At 36.6% G+C, this 20,433-nt stretch overlaps 3 protein-coding genes across 3 annotated transcripts; all 3 read left to right on the plus strand.

Moving 5' to 3' along the window:
- The first annotated feature begins 3,618 nt into the window (after window positions 1-3,618).
- LOC144356657 (uncharacterized) lies at window positions 3,619-8,523 on the plus strand. Its single transcript, XM_078011301.1, has 2 exons — window positions 3,619-4,103; window positions 7,957-8,523. Exons 1-2 carry the CDS (start codon window positions 3,710-3,712, stop codon window positions 7,995-7,997), a joined length of 435 nt encoding a protein of 144 aa, XP_077867427.1. The 5' UTR covers window positions 3,619-3,709; the 3' UTR covers window positions 7,998-8,523.
- A 5,546-nt stretch (window positions 8,524-14,069) lies between these two features.
- Window positions 14,070-15,613, plus strand: LOC144356515 (uncharacterized). The gene has a single exon (XM_078011217.2). The coding sequence runs from the start codon at window positions 14,070-14,072 to the stop codon at window positions 14,922-14,924; it is 855 nt and encodes a 284-aa protein (XP_077867343.1). The 3' UTR covers window positions 14,925-15,613.
- A 782-nt stretch (window positions 15,614-16,395) lies between these two features.
- On the plus strand, window positions 16,396-18,589 carry LOC144356659 (uncharacterized). Its single transcript, XM_085508321.1, has 5 exons — window positions 16,396-16,563; window positions 16,906-16,922; window positions 17,075-17,143; window positions 17,285-17,350; window positions 18,420-18,589. Exons 1-5 carry the CDS (start codon window positions 16,497-16,499, stop codon window positions 18,507-18,509), a joined length of 309 nt encoding a protein of 102 aa, XP_085364447.1. The 5' UTR covers window positions 16,396-16,496; the 3' UTR covers window positions 18,510-18,589.
- Window positions 18,590-20,433: the final 1,844 nt, after the last annotated feature.

Genomic DNA, 20,433 nt, shown 5'->3' on the forward strand with positions numbered 1-20,433 from the left:
ACGGTTGATGGAAATCGGCAAATGGAATTGTAATAACTAGATGATTTATTATATACCGGTAGAACTAAGTACAGAAATATATTATACATAAACATGGTATCATAGTGGTTGTTGCATCAGACTCATGATCGGTATACCCAAATTCAAATCTTTCCTTACGTTGATACCTACACACAGGGTGAGTGTGCCACAGACTCAATGTGAAGGCAAATTTCACTGGCCGAGAATCATTCACTATCAAATGCGACTTTTCGGGGAACCCTGGTTAATAAACCACGCCTTCAGTTGAAGCATAATCTACATCATAAACGATAATTGTTTGTAACAATTTTTATCTTTATTTTCTATGTTTGTATGTGAAACGCAATCTGATTTGCGTGGAATAACGAAATGTTATGAATAGCGGCATACAATACTTCTTGGACTGCCTTTACTGGTATGACCAATGTGACGTCACAATCTCCGTGGATACATAGTAGTGTCCTTGGTTTACCCAATTAACGGTGTCCCATTTGTTAGTTCAGGGGGTACCGCATACAATGATGGTGGATATATCGCTACTCTCGGTAGATCGGAACCAGAGGCCAATCAGTTGTGTTCTTCGTTGAATGGTAACGATTGTATTGACCGGCAGACTAGGGCAGTATGTTTAGAGTTTGTTCTGTATAACGGCAATAGAGACATTTTCAATCTGGTGACGTACTTGACAGAATTTCAAAAGCGTTGTATTGAAGAACTGACGTGTTGACTCGGTTCAGTTTTTAAGTGTGCACGGTTTCACATTCGAGATACTAATTAACGTAGCACTTCGCGTTGTATTCGTATTACTGGTTGCATATTAGTTTGTGTACCTAGGTAAAATGTATGTACCGTCAAAAACTGGAATTCTTTTTAAGTTTTTGGAACTGTTGGTATCTGACTATAACGTTGCTTTCAGTTACTGAAGTAGGGTTATACTTTCTGAGATTAAATCTCAAATACATGGCGCTGGAAGAAATACGAACACGACAATGTGAGTTTTTATTCGTCAACACATTTTATAATGGCATACCGACATGTTGCTCAGCGAAACACAAATTTGTATGTTTTTTTTAGCCCACTTTCGAGATAAACGGCGCTGACGGCGCCATCCTATCAAGTGACCAAAATGTTCTCACGGTGGGGCCATATTGAAGTCAGCCACGCCTGTGTGTGTACTTACGTTACGACCTCGTCAATCTATCCAACGTACAGTACTCATTTCGCTCAACCTCTCACCCGCTTCTGCTTTCCAATTGCTTTTTTTCGCTCGCTTATAACGTGATCGTGCCAACGACTGTAGCGATTGGCTGGTCGCATGGTTACTCTGCCACGCCTTAGAGATTTCACTTTTAATATAGAGTTTGTAAACTTTTGTAAAATGATATAGAGAACGAAAGAACGGTGCAGCGAGGGGTTACCTCGGCTGATTGATTGGGAGAATAAAGCTGGACTATATGTAATGATGAACTTATGCCTATTCATTTGGGTTGAATCTGGTACCTCTACGTGTGAGTGGCGTCAGCCAAATGAGACGAAGTTCCCTAATCCCTGAACAAAACGCAGTGTTCATGACACCGTGTTGGATTGTGAAAACTATTACTTTCAATAAAGACTGATTTTCATTAAATAATTTATCAATTAATTAATTATTTACTACTAACAACGCAATTTAAATAAAAACTTAAATAGTAAATATGTTTATATGAGGAGTTCTCTAGTCTAAGGTATCATATCACTGTGAATGTTTCACTGAATTGATTTTAATATTTCAAATTTATTTAAACACTAGATTTGATTTACTAGTTGGAAAATGGTATTTTAAATAGTTTTTCGTGATTTTAATTTTGATGTACTTAGTGTACAAGCTGGAAAATGTTTTTTTTTCGAGGAGATTACACGAGAAGTAGACTCGTATTCCCATGGATCCAAGGTAGAAGATCACTGTGATGTTTCATTACTGTATGCATCATGCACTTGATGTTCACTGCTTGTAATATTAGATTTGTTTAATTTCTTCAAAATATACTTTTCGCCAGTAAATGGCGCCCTCACTCAACAATAAATTAAATGAGTGGTTGGTCAAAAGTTTGATGAGTCGCGTGCGTCTATTGACTAAGCTTGCTGTACATGTTGTACATACAAATGAGTACAGGAACCATTAATGCTGTAGGGTGTTTTGGGGTGGTGGTGGAGGATTTCATATTTGTAATGACTGGTTGTAATGTGCTATCTCGTTATTTTCAGGATGCCGTCTACTGTTTGTTACTTTCTTGGTTGTTTAAATATGTATACAATTTGTTTTGGTAAGAGGGATTTGTAGGGTGGTTGTTGGGTCATTAGTCAGTCTCACAATATATATATTTCAAGAGAAGTTTGATGTGTGCGGTCATCCCAGTGTACTCGTCGACTCGTTTTTCTTAATGAGATGACGCATACACATTCTCAAATGAATCCAATGTGCATGGTATCTGTCTGTCTCAAATATTGCGGGTGATATCACTTTGATCGATTCCAGGACTGCAAATGGCAACGGAAAACACCAAACATGGTGAGGTCTAGTGATGAGATTGGCTACGTACCCCAGTATAAGTAAGTGTACACTTTACTTTGGCTGGTTTCCGTCTCAAGTGTCATGGCGTACCAAGCCACAAGGAGGCCGGTAACTAGTAACGGTTCCGGTATTCTGATTCGTCCGTCACTTGCTCGTTGCTTGTTCTATTTCCCTTGGTTACCCGACGTCAGCGCTTACGCTCGTGGCCCGAGAGCAGGGGTTTCCTTTTACTCTCAAAAGTTGGGCACATATAAAACTGTTTCTTTTGTTATAAATTTGCACAGAAACAGCGAGAAATGCCAGAAACATCTCAAATATGTAAGTCAATCATGCAGAATGTATGGGCATGGCGTAATGAATACTTCTTTACAGAAAACTAATACAATGTATTAGAATGTTTTCAAATTACGTCACTTAGCCACGTGACTTTCGGTCGGAATCCCAGCCCAGTAGAACAATATGGCGATTACTAGTTACCTGCGTCCTACTTGCCATTCGCAAGGGAACCAGCGAAACTCTCTACTGTAAAACGACATGGAATTTCTCAGAGAAATGCAATTATAACATTATGTAAATGCGTTATGACGTCTAGGTGCTCGTTAAATCCCGAGACAAACAGTTATTTTCTACAATCGTCATAATGATTATAGCGCATTCCCGCGATGCAGTACAAATTGTATAGCTATTCAGACAAAACATAAAACATAAATTTAGACATAACTTGAGCTGTTGACCCCTCTGTCATTTTCAGTGGCATTCAGGTAGTTTAGCAGACCGTGACAAGACTCCATACTCATTCCAGCGCCTATTTTAAGGCAGTCCACGTTCCCTTTATAGCAATTATCTCATATTCAGTCGATATATTACAATAAATATTAAACAAATAGCAATGTGTTAAGTTATATATTAATATTATATTTTGCAGTATTTTAAATGATAGCCATGTTGAAAAAACAGTGTTTTCCAATGGCTGACAGCACCTTCTTTCAATTTAGTATGGAACCAGGTCAACCTGAACACAACTTGAAGAATGCTTTATTGTTCCTGACTGGTCATACCCAATACGACGGAAAACACTTCCTTATCGCATTTATACATGTGTCACAGCAATCTACAAACCTCTGAGACAGCTACACCATGAGTGGGAACATCAGCATGTTTTTGACTGCGGCAATTACGTATTTGTTGTTGTGTTGTGAGGTGGCATGTCAACCGACTGTACGAAGAGAGCAACAATGTGTCGACAGCGGTCAGCAACGATGGTGTGACGAACTAGACTCGTGTGCATATACTTTTAAAATTCCTAAAGCTGACAACCTGGACGGGTGCAGTTCGCTTCAAGAAACGGTGACCTATCTTAGTGGTCTAACGGTAGAGTTGGATAGTCTCAAATCCGAAAATGCTGATTTGAAAAGTCAAAACCAATTAATTCAAGAACAGTTGAATGACATCATCGAACGTGTAACAATACTGGAAAATGAACAATCTCAGACCGTTTCACCGGGACGTAATGCAGCTGTACCGACCCAGTGTAAGTATAATGCGGTATGTTACACTAAAAAGAATGTCTTACAATCAAATAGACATCGTATACAACTAAAATTCAAAGCGAAAAATATAATAAGATCATTGTCGCTGATTGGAAACACAAGATACACTAACGGGTATTTCCATTGATGACCTTTTGCCTGTCGCCATATTTACGAATTAGTATTTTAGTTTTCCCAAGTATAACAAGCAATTTGTTAATTCATGTTGTTTCAGTAAACTGCTGCTTTTGGTGGAGCATTGTTTTACACCTGTGATTGGTGTACAATTACAGTCAACCCCGTTAACGCGTTCACATAGCCCACTGCTGTCGACACAAACATGTATGCAATCACGACATACGAACGGGTAACAATTGGGGAGCCTTGAGTATATTCAAATATTAGACTCAACGACGCCCATTAAACATTACTGCGTATTTTAGCCAGCTGTTGTTATATTAGATGTCGCAATTCACTTTTCATTCGCTAGATATTCAACTTTATTTATTTTTCAATGTAGTCCGCCATCCTGATTCTTCAGCAAAGGATTATGGGTAGAGTATGACATCATAGAATTTGTTGTCAGAAAATGAGAAAATGATTTCATCTATTACTTCAAAAGTTGAACTTCAAATTGGCTGTAAGTTTAGAACATGGTAGCATACATGTACTGGCGTCAAACTTGCTTATAAAATAGTTGTCATGGAAACAGAACTGAAAATATTTAATTTTATGTTTTTCTACCAAAATGCTTAAATTTCCTTATATTGTATACAATTTACCGATTTGAGTAGGTTATATAGGTGATACATTACCTGTTGGCCACAAAAAGAGGACAACAAAGTGTCATTTTATATTTCACGAATAAAATAACGATTTTTATTTTTTAACATTTTTGGCAATATCTTCACTTTATGTGTATTAGTAACATTCTAATTTCCATTACTATAATTATATACATGAGTAATATGCACAACGAAAATATGAACTAATTCGCATCAGTATTTCTTATGTTATAGATGAAATCATTTTCTCAATTTCTGACAACAGATTTTATGATGTCATATTTACCCATAGTCCTTTGCTCGAGATTCAAGATGGCTGACTACCTAATACTGATGAAAAGTTGAATATCTAGAGAATGAAAAGTGATATAAAAACAAATTGTAAATTACATTCTCCTACATTTGTGGAACTTTATCTTGATGGTTCATTATGTTGTTTGGCTTGATGTTTCCTTTAAGTTTCGTTCCCATTAGTATACTCATTCAAATATACGTCATCTATAACGTAATGTCCTCACTTTTACTTTATGTGCAACAAAAATGCCCCCCTTCATCGTGTTTTTTCATGTCATTATTTGTAATAGGTGATTATCCGTACAATTGCGAGATCTCGCGAGATGTATGAAAGACGCGCGTCGAACGTCTGCCGCAAAAGTCGAACGATTTGATTTTGAGCTAGAATTTCTTTATTTCGTAGCTCACATCGACCGGCCGATCTTCGACAGAGCAATATTGCTTCCGAATACCCTTACTTAATCGAAATTGCCTATCATGAAATGTGGACAGCACATTATTAAGCATGGAAATGTCCCCCAAAATACTTCGCGTTTGTCGAATCCCACGCGATGTTTGACGCCACTGCGACGCTATGACCTTTGTTTGTCCTGTTTTTACGTTCGATTTCACGCATAACGCGTGATTCTCGCAGTGAACGGAAAATGGTCTATTAAATGACCACTAGATTAGGTTTTTGACATTTGTTTCCAGTAAATACACAGCAACAGTAATCATACCGTAAGGCGAGGCTTTCATTAGTATGACTTTTTTACACACATCATTTGTGTTGACACATTGGTCGGTTTCCAGACACTCAGTTGGTATGCATGGATCACTAACACATCCTGGTTTACGACCCGACTTGAATGCAAGACTGTAGCAAACAATGCGCTTAAGTGATTTATTCTACAGTGTAAAAACTACCCCATACCAATGGGAACACAATAAGATATTGACTACAATGCGGCCTTGTAATACAATAATACGTGTTATCGTTGACATAATATATGGTCTTATATACGCTTTCTTTTATTTTGTACTGCATGGCTTCTCAGCAGAAGAAAGTGCCAATAATACGGCCATGCGAGTCCTCCTAGAATGAATGGCTAATGATCGATATTACGTTACTTAAAGTACGATAAGTAAACTACACACGTGACGTGATTAAATGCTATACAGCGCCGTATAGCGACATGTCATGCCTGTTTTGGAAGATTATGAAATATTGTCCCACGTGTTCACGTTACACCACACAAAAACGAATATACAAACTACATTTTTCAAATTTTTAGTAAACAGAAAAAATAGCGTTCATACAACGCCAATTATTTTTTATATCGAACCAAGTTCAGCATAATTCTTGTCATTTATTTTGCAGAACCTGGTTAAATTAAAATAAAATAACTCAAATTAGCCCATGAAAATGAAACTCTACTTAGTTAAGTCTAGTGTTACTGGAAGAAAAAGCTAATGGGATGTGGCTGTAGAGCAAACTAACACCATTTTACACAAAATATAATTATTCATAATCATAACATTAATTTAAAAAACGCTGAATTAAAAAAAAGACAAATAAAGGACTAAAAATCCAAAGCAAATCGCCAAATCTGTATAGGAAGTGTGTAATGTGGCTGATATGGTATAGAATTGGTTGATAACAGTTTTGCCATCTTAACAACTAACATGGTAGAAATAATCTATATATACATTGCGATGTTGTTTTACTTCTGAAATTGTCGGAAACGAACACCAAGTATGTGAAATGAGACACGAATATCTCATTTGCATTTTGGATGAGCCTACGTGGACTACCGCCCCAATAATGCAGTATTGGTTGTTGAAATATAATGGGTATTCTACTTTCGATTTTTCTTGATCCTCCTAAACTTTGGTGTGAGTTCATAATCTTTTTATCCGTGGATGCATTGGCTCTTAAAGATGCGTTGAATCTTTATCAAGAGGACATCTAAGCCAGCATTATCCACATTTTGAACTAATTAAAAAAAATTTGGAATATCTTGTGATATAACGTAACGCGGTGTTATATGTTTGTGTTACGTGAAGATCCTTATCATACAGCGATACGATGAAATCGAACGTAAGAACTGGACAAAAAAGGTCATAGCGACCTAGTGACGACAAACATCGCGTGGGATTCTGAGTTGACAAACGTGAAAGTATTTTGGGGGATATTTCCATGCTTAATAATGTGTTGTACATATTTGATGACAGGCAATTTTGATGAAGTAAGGGTATTCGAAAGCAACATTTCTCTGTCGAAGATCTTGGAGTTCAAAATCAAATTGTTCGATTTTTGCGGCAGACGTTCGACGCGCGTCTTTCATGCAACTCGCGAGATCTCGCAATTGAACGGTAAATCACCTATTAAATAACGTTATCAACGAGAATCACAACTATCTATGTTTTGAAAAGTAATTAATATTCGTTAATAAAACACCTCTTTAGAGCCAAACGTTTCTGGTCAATTATTAAAATGTTACCTTGTCACAGTGATCTATTTAATTTTGTTTGCGTGTCATAACGCAATGGAATCGCTAACAGGCCTTATAAGAGCTGTTAATTATTCCAACAGCATTAACAGTTCTTGTAACCTGTAAACATATGTAAATGTCAGGTGTATTCTTAGTTCTCAACACAAGTAATTGCTCTTTGTGTTATATATTTGATTTACTGTGGGGGTATGTGTATTACATACATATTATATGCGTCTTTAAATATGTTTTTTTTTTTAAATCTATATTGACTGGTCTAATATATTTTTTTTGTTAAACAGACGCTGCTACCATAACACAGACGTCATCCAATACGTTATAAAAAAGGACTACAACAAAGGCAACCAGATCAAGAACGGATCAAGGGAAGTGGTTTGATGTCATGCTTTGCTAAAATAATTGGTTATCTAAAAGAAGCAAAAATGATAGTAATATGGCTTAGTGTTACTGAGTGGCGCTTATAACGCTTCAGCACAAAGAAACGTGTACGAAACACGGTACATTATATTTATTGCAGATATAAATTCTCTACTATTAAGTTTTATTTATCATGTAGTCATTATTAATAAGGACTAGAACGCAAACTTCCTAACGCTACTTGTTTGTGTTGAATATTGCATTGTATTAACTCTGATATCTGAAAACAAAAACAAAATACAGAATTAATGGCTGTGTAGATAAGAGAGTGAATACCGTTAGGGTACTGGTGTATGTATGGGTTATGTGATACCGAGTGAGTGACGTCATCGATTACCTTGCTTTTGTTTCTTACTGTAAATCATTGTGTTATTATTGCATGCAAAATAAAAATAAACTATTTAAAAATAACGTAAAAGCTAAAAAACAAATGATTATTTTAAGTTAAAGAAAAGCTGCACACAGTGGTGCTTCGAGATTACAGTTCATGCAAACAAGATTCACGCGGGAGTTAGAAAGCTATCTAGCAAAGTCCTTATTACCATTACAATATTGTGATGGACTTTCTCATAAGCGCTATCAAAAGATCTAATGTTTTGAAAACAACTTGTAAAATCTTGTGACAGTCGCACTTCCCTTTTCTCTGACAATACACAGAAGTGAAATGTCACTGCACATCTTTTTTGCGGTCGCTTCGAACGTCTAGGGAAGTTGATGGGGGGGGGTGTATGACGTCCGATAAAGACTTCTCCGACGAAGTTGCAGGTTACCCGTACGAATCTCGTTTGCGCCCGCTATTAACATATTTTTTCTTCAGTAATTTTGAATAGTGACGTCTTTTTAGAACTGGCCCATTCAGCCACATATATCCTTACAAATATGTTGAATTAGTGTTTGTCAGTTGCTAAACATTTTGTTCTTCGGAAAGCGATAGTTATATGGATAACAATTTTGGTATATTTATCTAGACAACTCCACAAATACTAGGCAACTCTTCCCCAGTGCCAAACGTGATGGCAATGTTATTCCCACAAATGATGTATAACCCAATGGTTCTTGCTCGCGTTATGTGAGTATACATACCAATACGTTTACTTTTTTTTCTAATTAACAAACGTGCGATATAACTGTTCTGTCGGGAAATGGTTATATTCATGACATCGGAATACAAATGAAAACCTGTATTAATGTGATTACAGCCTCCTAAAATGTTAATAAAATTACGATTTTCTTCACTTCCATTACTGCGGTTATCGTAATTTTACGAAATATGCGCCGCCAGTGGCTGCTCCCATATCTATACGCCATGCCACAAGGGGTTACGCATTAGAAAATGGGTCGAAGCACCAGAGCAAAAAACAAAAAAATACACGTTGAGCAAATACATTTTCAAATTTCCAAGTTTGTCGTCATGCTCAACATATAAATATAAAATTAGCAAAATAAATTTTGCCCTTAGTTTAAAAATGAGTCAGCCCTGTAGAAGCTAACGCTAAGAAAATTGTATAAATACCTGACACAAACCGTTTCACCACAAAAGGTTACACCACAATTATTCAAAAAAGCTGACAAATAAATGACTAAGAATCCACAAAAAATCGTCAATTCAGTAAAAAAAATGTGTAGTCTGGCTAATACATTGTAGAACTGATTAACCACACTTTTGCTATCTTAACAACTAACAAGAAATAATCTATATACAATGTAATGTTATTTTCGTTCTGGAGATTTTCTAGACGAAGTACTGATAATGGGTATTTATGTTATTTATTATTTAATTTCTTCACATTATATTAAACATATTATGCCTCAATACAGACATGTTATGCAGAATTCTGTTTCCTGAACAGATTTACCTTCACAGGAATTGTTACTGAAGTATACATATTAATACATGTGTCACAGTGTGTGCCTGGGTCGAAACTGGTCAACATTGCCCATGTCATTTTTGACTATATTTTCCGGTCTACCATAATTGTCTCAGGTAAAAAACAGTAATCTAATAAACAAGTTGTGGATAATCCACAACTAATTTCTACGGTTATGCTAATTAATTATGCAATGACAGTTAGATTCACATTTGACAATATCACTGTGATATCGGCCATATAACTGTGAAAATGTGAGACGTAAAATTACTACCAAAGCTTTCAAATAAACATCGCCACAGATGTATTTATAACGACGTTTATCTGATGGGTGAAGAAGACTTTCCCATCGGTTATCGATTAATGAACTAGTCTGAGTCTAGACCGTTGCGAGGATATTATTTAAAAAGAGTGTTTCAATTAAATGTTGTTTTGCGATGAACTAGGCATAAACTGTCAGTGCAATTAAATGTGATAGAATTGTGAGATTTCTTGGAAAAAAAATAAAAACACTGGCTTAAATTATCTTACCTGCATACTCACATAGTGTCATAAGAAGTAAAACGTGAACTTTTATTGAAGTATGCCCTATTCCAATGACGCAGTGAAATGCAAGTATCACACCATTATGGAAGCGCCTTTCCATGGACAAAGTTGCCGAGAGTGTAACAGCTGTGACCACTGAACATTATTATTTGCTGATTAATACATAATACACAGTAATAACTATTACTGAAATTGTTTACTAATTTTCACACACACACAAACAATCCGCGAACGATCATCACGAGCACACGTGAAACAAACGCACGATGTGTGGATACCTTAAATATTTTTAACAATTCTTCGAGAAATATACGGGTATTCTTGTCAACATAACAATGTATTGGTGTCTATGGAGATTGTTCGGCTATGACTTTAAGTGTTCAAACTGCTTTGGGAGCATAACCGGCCGGAATAACTACGAGAGACATTTCAATCGATCTTTTCTATTTGTTTGGCGTTGTTCAACAGACCATGTACAAAGACTCTATTTAGATTTAGCCGTAAACATAGTATGCTTTTAAAGGGCGGCAGTCGTCGTGCCGCGTCCTGTTCGATATGTGACTCATGGCGACGTATACAACGCGTATAAAATACATTGTTTATTTACATGAAATTCCAGCACGCGCTGCGCGACGACCACCGCGCTTTAAGTTTTAATCTGGTAATGATTATGTTAATTAATAATGTTGATAATCCTTGGAGAAATTAAATGATGATGACAACTTTTAAACTTTCTGTCAAGTTCTCCTTTTCAGGTGCAATATTAAACAACAGCTTAAACTGCCGCTCCCTACCACAACAGTACCTGTACTATGAACATCACAGTACGACGAGAGTCTATGAGATGATATGAACACATCTTTTTTGACCTGAAATAGTACGCAGCTACGGGAGACAACTGACGTCGGATGTTCCAGTTAACCAGTATGCCCATTGTTCATCTGTGCGTGTGCCAAAACAATATACTTTTACCACTAGATTCAATATACCAAAAATGAGTGAAATTTAGTATTATTACAAGATTATTTAGCAGAAATGCGTTAAATGAATAGTGTATTTGTGTTGTTAGGGGGTTGACACCATGGACACACGGTCATTTGGGGTAAAGGTCAATTGAAAACAAATACTGATAAGTGTGATTCATTTTGATACGAATCGTGAGGGCTGGACAAACTGGTGTGTGTGTATGACCTTTCATCAACTAAATTTAAGTTAGTACTCGATCTCGTTTTTTTCGAAATTTATTAACATTACGTTAAGTGACCTTCATTGTTTCGCCGATACGGTAAACCGTGAGACAGATTTCGTATTCCTTCTCAGGACAACTGGCGTTTGGACCGTGCTTATCACAGACCTGCTTTTAGTCGAAGGTTCAACACAAACATCAACAGGTACACGGTAACACCGCACGCGCAAATCGTGAGACGTTTCAGGCATTACCCCCAGCACATATAAGCGGTAAGTTTCTGTGACACGTGTTTCACGTCCAGTTTGTATAACTTATAGATGTGGCTTACGTATGTGGCTTCTGGGAAACGAATTATAGTATTACAGATGACTCCCGTAAAACCATAAGCCAGTATCATAGTGGGGAATAGCAGGACCGTGCAACAAGGACTCATTATTCACTAATTGCCTCCAACGCACGGATATATTTATATATATATATATATATATATATATATACATGTATATATATATATATATATATATATATATATATATATATATATATATATATATATATATATATATATATATATATATATATATATATATATATATATATATCGTGTCTGTGTTGTCACAGTATGGCTGTCGTTGAAATAAACACACGTTATGCAATGATTTGGGAAATTCACATCCGCCATATTGTGTGAAGTCACAAAACGATTTGCACTTTGACATACATGTTCTCAACCATGAGAACAGAATTTCTGTGTGAACAGAAATGATTAACTTTTAGTCAACTACGTCATTTGTCTCGATGTTGACAACATTAGATTGATAATAAGCTCATGCCAATATTTAGAATTTATTTGTCCAGAGCAAAAAATATATTTTCTTGTTGCCGGTAATTAACCTCTTTATCCTACATGCAACAGCTCGTATAAAGCGTTAAGATTAAAATAAGGCTTGAATTCAGACGGCCGACTTGAAGTTTTGACGTTCGGATTGATGCGTCGTAAAAGCGTATTGAAATTTAATTTCATTTCAAATAGTATGTGGTAATCAGGTAGGTTCAAAACAGGCGCATTCTAGATATTAAATGTTGCTCATACTTGAATGAGTAGTTAAATTATTAAAATATTCATTATTGCGGCACTATTGTTTCCAAGGCGACGAGAGACACTCGATTGTTAAGGTATATACTTGAATTCCCAAACAAAACTCAATCTGTGTTCGATTCGAATTCTGACTGTCATAACGTGTCTTGTTTCTTTGTAATTTAACCCATTCGGTTCTTTTATGATGTTGTCACTTTATTAAACTGGTTACCATTGTAAATTGGTGTTTTAACACAATTGTCAAGTAAACATTAATTAACCACGGCAAATTACTTAGATAAACAGAAAACATCATAATTGAGGACACATTAATAGGTTAAATTAAAAAGGAGCAAAAATATAAATCGCCGATGTAATTTTGGCGGCCTTTCTAGAGTTCCCTTTTGCCAGGTTTGTTATCAGTAGTTGGCTTAGTAAAACGACAGTTGGTCAAAATACGAAGCCCGACAATGATTCCTTGCCTCAAGCATGTATCTGTCTGTTCAAAATACTGAAATCTGTTCTTACCCCAGAGACATACAGTTTCTTTATTTTCAAATGCCTCGTTTTGAGATGGGGATTTCCCTGTAGATAGTTTTTTTTGTGGCTTGTAGATATTGTGATTCTGTCGAGTGAATAATACATCAGTATTAACAGTCTTGTGATTGTCCAAATGCTTATTTGTATTCCATATCATTATTTCATACAGTAGTGTAGCATATTGAAAATGGAAAAACTTAAATAATTTATAGATTGAATTAATCTAATTAATTGGATTTTTATCCTACAAGTAAGATATTGCAAAATGGCAGTTTCTGGCCGGGAAGAGAGTCTTCTGCTGTACAATTCTATTCGTGGTGCAACTGTAACGAACAATTTCATTGGTCAATGCTATGGAGAAAATATCTCAAGTATTGCCAGAGAGGGCGCACTTAAATATACTAGTACGTTGGCTACTTGCATTGGCGAGACGATCACCGAATGAAGAAACCTTGGCTGGCGAAGATGTATTTGCTCTCAATTATGAACATCTGTTACACGCCTCTTGACTTTTAAAAGAATCATGGTATTCACCTGACAACGCATATGTATATACATAATTATAACTTACTTCGATGTGTGAGTTTTTATCACACACGGCAGTAGCTCATAAAGCCGTTGGCATGAAATGGTAGAAGAGGGAAATGTAGCTCACAATGAATGTGTTATTTCATTTATTATATTTATGTGTTATTTTATTCATCAAGTATATGGATTGTAGGATAATTACTCATAGTATTTGGTTTATTACAGAAAATGGAAATGGAACTTAAATCTCATGTTACGATAGACATTGGAGATGGGCCCATTACTGAATTCCGAGGCCACCTAAAACGTCCGATGGGGGTGGCAGTCATTGATAATAACGAAATCCTTGTCGCAGACAGCGGTAATGCCAGAACATGTGTTCTTTCTGAACATGGTGAATTCAGGAGCATGGTGATGTTCAAGGCCCTCAAAGGTACGTTCACACCTTTCGACGTCGCAGCTGGACGCAATGGTCAATTGCTCGCCACAGACCAAGGCAACAATCGTGCATATGTTTACATGGATGACGGAAATTTAGTGCGGCTGTTCGGAGGAGACGATTTACATAAACCTTGTGGAATATCCTTAACTGTGGATAACAGGGTACTGGTGGTCGACAGCGATGCTGCTTGTGTTCGTATATATGCCTATAATGACGGCCGATACATCAAATCCTTCGGGAAAAGGGGATATGGTCCTGGTCAATTCATCACTCCACAGTTTATCACTACCAATGGCCGAAAGCAGATTATAGTGTCTGACTACCGCCACGACAGCTTACAAGTATTTGATAATGATGGGAATTTTATAAAGTGCATAAAGGGAAGTGGGGAAGTCTGGAGACCCATGGGTGTAACTTGTGACCGCGAAGACAACATTTACGTCTGTGATGCGTTTCAGTACAAAGTACGCAAGTACGGGGCGACTTTTGAGCCGCTGGGAAGTCTGACTGCGGCAGAAGGGGAATTGATGGGTCCACATGGTCTTGCTGTTACCAACGAAGAAAAACAGAAATTAGTTGTCGGGGACTGTGGCAACAATTGCGTTAAACTTTTTAACATGGATACATTCACCCCGGAATGACACTACATTAGTGGTATCAATTATTAGTTTTAATAGGTTTCTATGATTTTGTTTAGTTAACGTGCTTACCACGTACTTAAAAGCGGGGAGTCGTCGCCTGCGCATGCGTCAGATGGCCATAGCGTGTCGTTGTTTACAAACAAGCGTCTACCCATGAACCTTTGCGTTTTAGCGTGTGTTGTTATCGTCACTTGGGACTCAATTCCCACGCGTGCGCAGGCGACGACCTTCCGCTTTAAAACTTAACCAAGAATAGATAAAATTACGAGAGACATAAACGCAATTTGAAAGGCAATGCAAGTCTCGTGGTCGTCTCGCTCTCAGCGAAAACTCGGCATATGCCGTTAAGGCTTATTGATATTCATAAAATTGTTAACGACCTTTGATCGATGCTTTTGTTTACTGCATAGCATGCTCTGCATGAATGATCCAGTGCAATCGTGGTCACACATTATACGCACAATCCACAGATTGTTCTTATATTTGTAAGTCATTATTATCAGGTGTAATGGCTAGTATGTAAATAAATCTACTTGCTTGTGTGTGTCCGGTGCCATATCATATACGTGTACGTGTGATGGTATATACATTTCTGAAATGCACATCAACATTGTGACGTCACACATAGCCTGGTGATAATGTGTCTACGTATATGATGCACATATGCATCCCATGAACCATGGCAGTTCTATGCAATAAAATAGTGCAATGAAACGACATTGACAAATTAATATGTGGATGTCTCTTCACTATGTATTAATTAACTAGCATTAATAAATAATGCTCTAGAACGACCAATCACATTCCCACTTCACGCATACATTATCCACCATATTATACATAATGCACGTGCATTTATGTAAATTCAATTCAATTTAAGATGGCCGAAAGGCAGGTAGTGCTAAAACCGCATCGAACCTATCGAACATTCGAGAACCGGATTTTGGCTGTGCACGAATAGATTTAATTCAAACTTGATACCTATATAGAGCCACATGTTAATCTGGGTTCGAAATTATCTGTACTATAACATACCTTCTCGTTATTTGTTTCAATTGAATTATATTACTAGTATATTGATATTTTATTATTTGAAGTTAGTGGCTATTTTGACAATGTGCGATATTTAAAATCAAACTTTTAGTCTGTCTTATTGAATTAGATCACGAAAAATAAAAAACAGCAAGACAATATGTATTGTCATCATAGCAGGCTAGAAACCACGTACGATGTCCCATAATGTGACAGAAATCGGTCGATGCATGTCTGAAAAAATAATCCCGGTCACACGCAAGGGTGGAACTCAAATTTAAAATATCCGTTTTAATAAAAATTTAAATAAAAAGAATAACTAACTAATGTACTGTATTTATACCGGAATTTCGTCGGAAATGGTGATTCATGCCAGAACTTGTCTCGCGGGAATGTTGTTTCTATAAAAGGATATGTTCGACGTATGTTTTATGTGTACAGGTCTTTATGAGTGTGTATGTGTGAGTGTGACATGCTCTGAGATCATTACGAAGATTGCTCATTATTCGTTTCGTGGTGATCGGCAGAACAAACTGATCCATGATGTTGAAAATAACGCTTCTCATGTTGGTGCTTCACTTGGTCTTGGTCTTGACAGCAGTATCTGGTAAGTAAGTCAGTGACTCTTCCAAGTACGTAATCACAGATTATATAATATTCGTATATATATTACCAGTGGTTTATTATTTTAATTAGTACTTATTCTACACAAAACATTCATTAGTACACGTACGTGGTCCGAAACTCAGTAATTCAGTTTTATTTAGAAAGCACCCCTTCAGAAACTGTGGTCGCTGGCAGCTCTATGTATGAGTAAGGCTAAAAATCAAACACGATAGGTGAACACGTCTGATCAAATCAGATAAACGGGAAAGTTGTCGAACAAAGTATATATAATAATTAAGGAAATGGCGATTAATTTTAATTAATTTTATTTTTAATTTGGCAGATGCTGCTGCCTTATATGTGAGTACACATCCATTTTGTTCCAGTTGTCGAAAACGATTGTATTGTACCAATATACAATCACGCTGTTCGCTGATGCCAATAAATATACTTTAATTTAATCGGTGCTTCAGCTAATTTGTATATTTCACATATGTTAATTTGTTTTTCAGTCAGATGTTGAGTGTCGTGTTTGTCAACAACAAATATATAAATTAGACAGAATGATAGAATTGAATGAGGTGAGATATGCACACATTGTACACATTGAAATGTTGTTTTTATAAATACAAGAGAACACTTATCGGATTCGCCAGTTTATTTCGCAGTGCGCCCTCTCTGTACGGAGCTCCAATTACGTTTTTATACATTTTATCTGACAGAATGACATCAAATGGTATTTAGAAACAGTGTGCCTAGAAATGGATTTCAACAATGATATCGAAGAAGTAAGTAGAGCAACTTTTAATTTTACATTCACACATCAGGTCTCCTACCACCAAATCCTGTATAAGTACTCTTAGTAAATAATCATATGGTAGTTGTATAGCCTGTGACTTTTTCTCTGTGTTTTATTTGAAACGCGATTTGTGAGGGCGTGCTTCAGTTTATACGTACACCTGTTTGTGAAGCTTCATTTATTGACAAGTATCTTTGATATGTAGGTCAGGGTAATGTTAATAAAACGACAAATAACTAAGCTGTTCCATAAAGAAGAAACATGAAAGTAGATTACATTATTTTTTAAGAGTTTGGCCTGAAGAACACGTGTTTTGGGCTAGAATGCTAAACATACAATGTCATGTAGTTTCAGGAAATTTAAAAAAATACTATATAACCTGTTTTTTGAGAAGTTCACCCGCGAACACCTACGTCTACGGCGATGTAATTAGTGATATGATCCCATCAACGCCAATGGCCGCCGATTCCTGCGTTAAGAACATGAGATCTCCTCCGTCTACGCGCTGCGATGACGGAAAGGAATATACCAGTAATTGACGAGCCCAGATACGTTGCGTGGGTTCCTCGTTCTCAGCGTCCACGGTTTATTAATGTTTAGTTCTATTCAATAATTCAGCAAGAAATAAAAAAAAAAGCCATACAATTCAATTGTTTTTAGTCTTGGTACAGATCTTCCTTGGGCCACGCTTATGTTGGTGGGTTGTTTTCTGCTGTTGAGCCAATTCGCTGTGAAAACCGGTCAGATTTCTACAAACCATTGTATTCACTTATATTTGCCTTGGGTTACATTGCAAATCGCCGTCTGAAATTGTTACAACCAAAAAAAAAACGTCTTTATAACACATATTTTTATTCGATACACATCACATACATGTACATGTTTATGAACTGTACGATGAATAGAAAGTTCGTCAATAAATAAAACATTTACAATATGGTGAATACTAATTGATAGTTAGGTTGTCTGGCTTCATAGGGACCGTTAGTGAAATTCACACTTATTAAATAGCCGCTAATTTCAATATTATTGTGTGTGTTTTTTTTTTTTCATTTCAGTGTATGGATTTTGATTATGAAAAAATGGTTCAAAGGCTTCGCGCATACATTGTGCCAAATTTGTGCTCCGCATTGAAATATTGCGAGTAGTGTAAAATCTTGGGACGGATTCACATCGCGCTTTCAAAATTTCGTTGCACTAGTTATCAATAAATGACTCCTGAAAACAATTTGTGCTTGTTTGTTGACTTTCATAAAAAACTTACTTTAACTCTCTTTCACGAAATATCATCAAATAACAAACGATGGTCACATACATTGGGGGTACACGTCTATCACTATTTTATGGGTGGCTTATTTCTATTGATTCTATATTTTGACTAAAATGGTGAATATTAAGTATATATTTTTATATAAAAAAAGTATGGTCAAAATTCTATATTTTCACAAAAAAGAGGGGTCAAATTTCAACATGACCCTGAATATTAACCCTTGCAAATGATTCACAGTGTTTTATACCGAACCACGTTGTCTGTCTACACATATACCAATTCAATGTGAATACCCCCCCCCCTATGAATCTTAAATGAAGTAGTTTTGAATATCGCGATGGAGAGGAATTGAACAGGTGATTATAGTGGCAAAAATGCAACTCGTAATATATAAAGTGATCACAAGTTAGCAACCAGCCTTTCTCTTAGATGATATAGAACCATTCTTTAATGCACGGTGGTCGGCTGCAGCGTGTACGGTGGTGGGCTGCAGCATGTACGATACGGTGGTCGGCTGCATTGCGTACGGTGGTCGACTGCAACATGTACGGTGGTCGTATGCAGCACGTACGGTGGTCGGCTGCAGCATGTACGGTGCTCGTATGCAGGGTGAATTCGAATGAATATATTATAGACGAGCTGTATGCGTTGCATTGCACCACGGTTACTTCTTCTAGTAACCGTGATTGTACCCATATTAAATACAACGTCTCGTGACGGTCACATCCTTTAACACTGTCGCTTATCAGAATTATATAGGGGCTTGTATTATTGTTTAACTTTCAAAACATATACATAGCAAAGCCGATTTTCAGGATTTATTGGCACATAATGTCATGAATCAGGGAATCTAATGGCCAAAAATAAATCGCCAAATATTGCATCGTACATAAATGAGGACAGCGATTTACTCGGCCTATGGCCTGTGAACTCGTATGATTTGTGCAATGTGCACATGCACGGTGCGACTTGTAACAATTGCCTAACCTAGCGGTCCTTCACCCCACAGTTGTCACGATGCATCTCAATAAAATAGCATCTAAAACCAAAATAAGGCCGATATGTATAAATACTTGTACATTAGTCTGGTCTATGCAGCCAGCAATAATGAAATTGCAAGAATGGCATTGGCAAAATGATGACCTCGGATGTACACATGTAGCCATGTCTAGGGCATGGATATGATTTATAGTCGTGGCCCACTAATGTAATGTTATATTGTCTATGAAGTATGTGATCATCATTAATCATTTGTGACTACGCCATTGATTATATAGGCTACCACACACTGTATAATATTGAGCAAAAAGCCATGCAAAAAACTGCATTTCATTCATCACATTGGCATGGATGGCTGGCCTCATTCTTACTTTTTCATGACCATTGTTTGGCCCACTACAATTTTCTTGTGATTTAGGCGGGTTTTTGTCACATGCAAGAAACAGCAAGAGCTGCAATGTGTACATCAAAAATGCTCTTATCATGCCTGTGATGTTGCTATTGTAGATAAATGGCCACAGCAGGAATGTACATAACTGTTATTTATTAGGCAGTAACTGATAGGGCCCTATTCCTTGTGCTGATGTCTACATACACATGTAAATCAGTGAAAGTTTTGCTGTCACTAGCTGCCATTTTTGAAATGGTGCCATCGATCAACAGTTCATGCCACTCACCTCAACCTTAAACAATGACATGTGTTGTCATTTGTTATAAAGGCCAAATTTTATTTTTATGGAAATGAGGTACCTTTTTCTAAAATGAACAAAAGTTGATATTAATATCATCATGTAAAAAAACAA

The sequence above is a fragment of the Saccoglossus kowalevskii genome, chromosome 15 (assembly GCF_978046115.1).
Source record: "Saccoglossus kowalevskii chromosome 15, keSacKowa6.1, whole genome shotgun sequence".
Classification (NCBI taxonomy): Eukaryota; Metazoa; Hemichordata; class Enteropneusta; family Harrimaniidae; genus Saccoglossus; species Saccoglossus kowalevskii.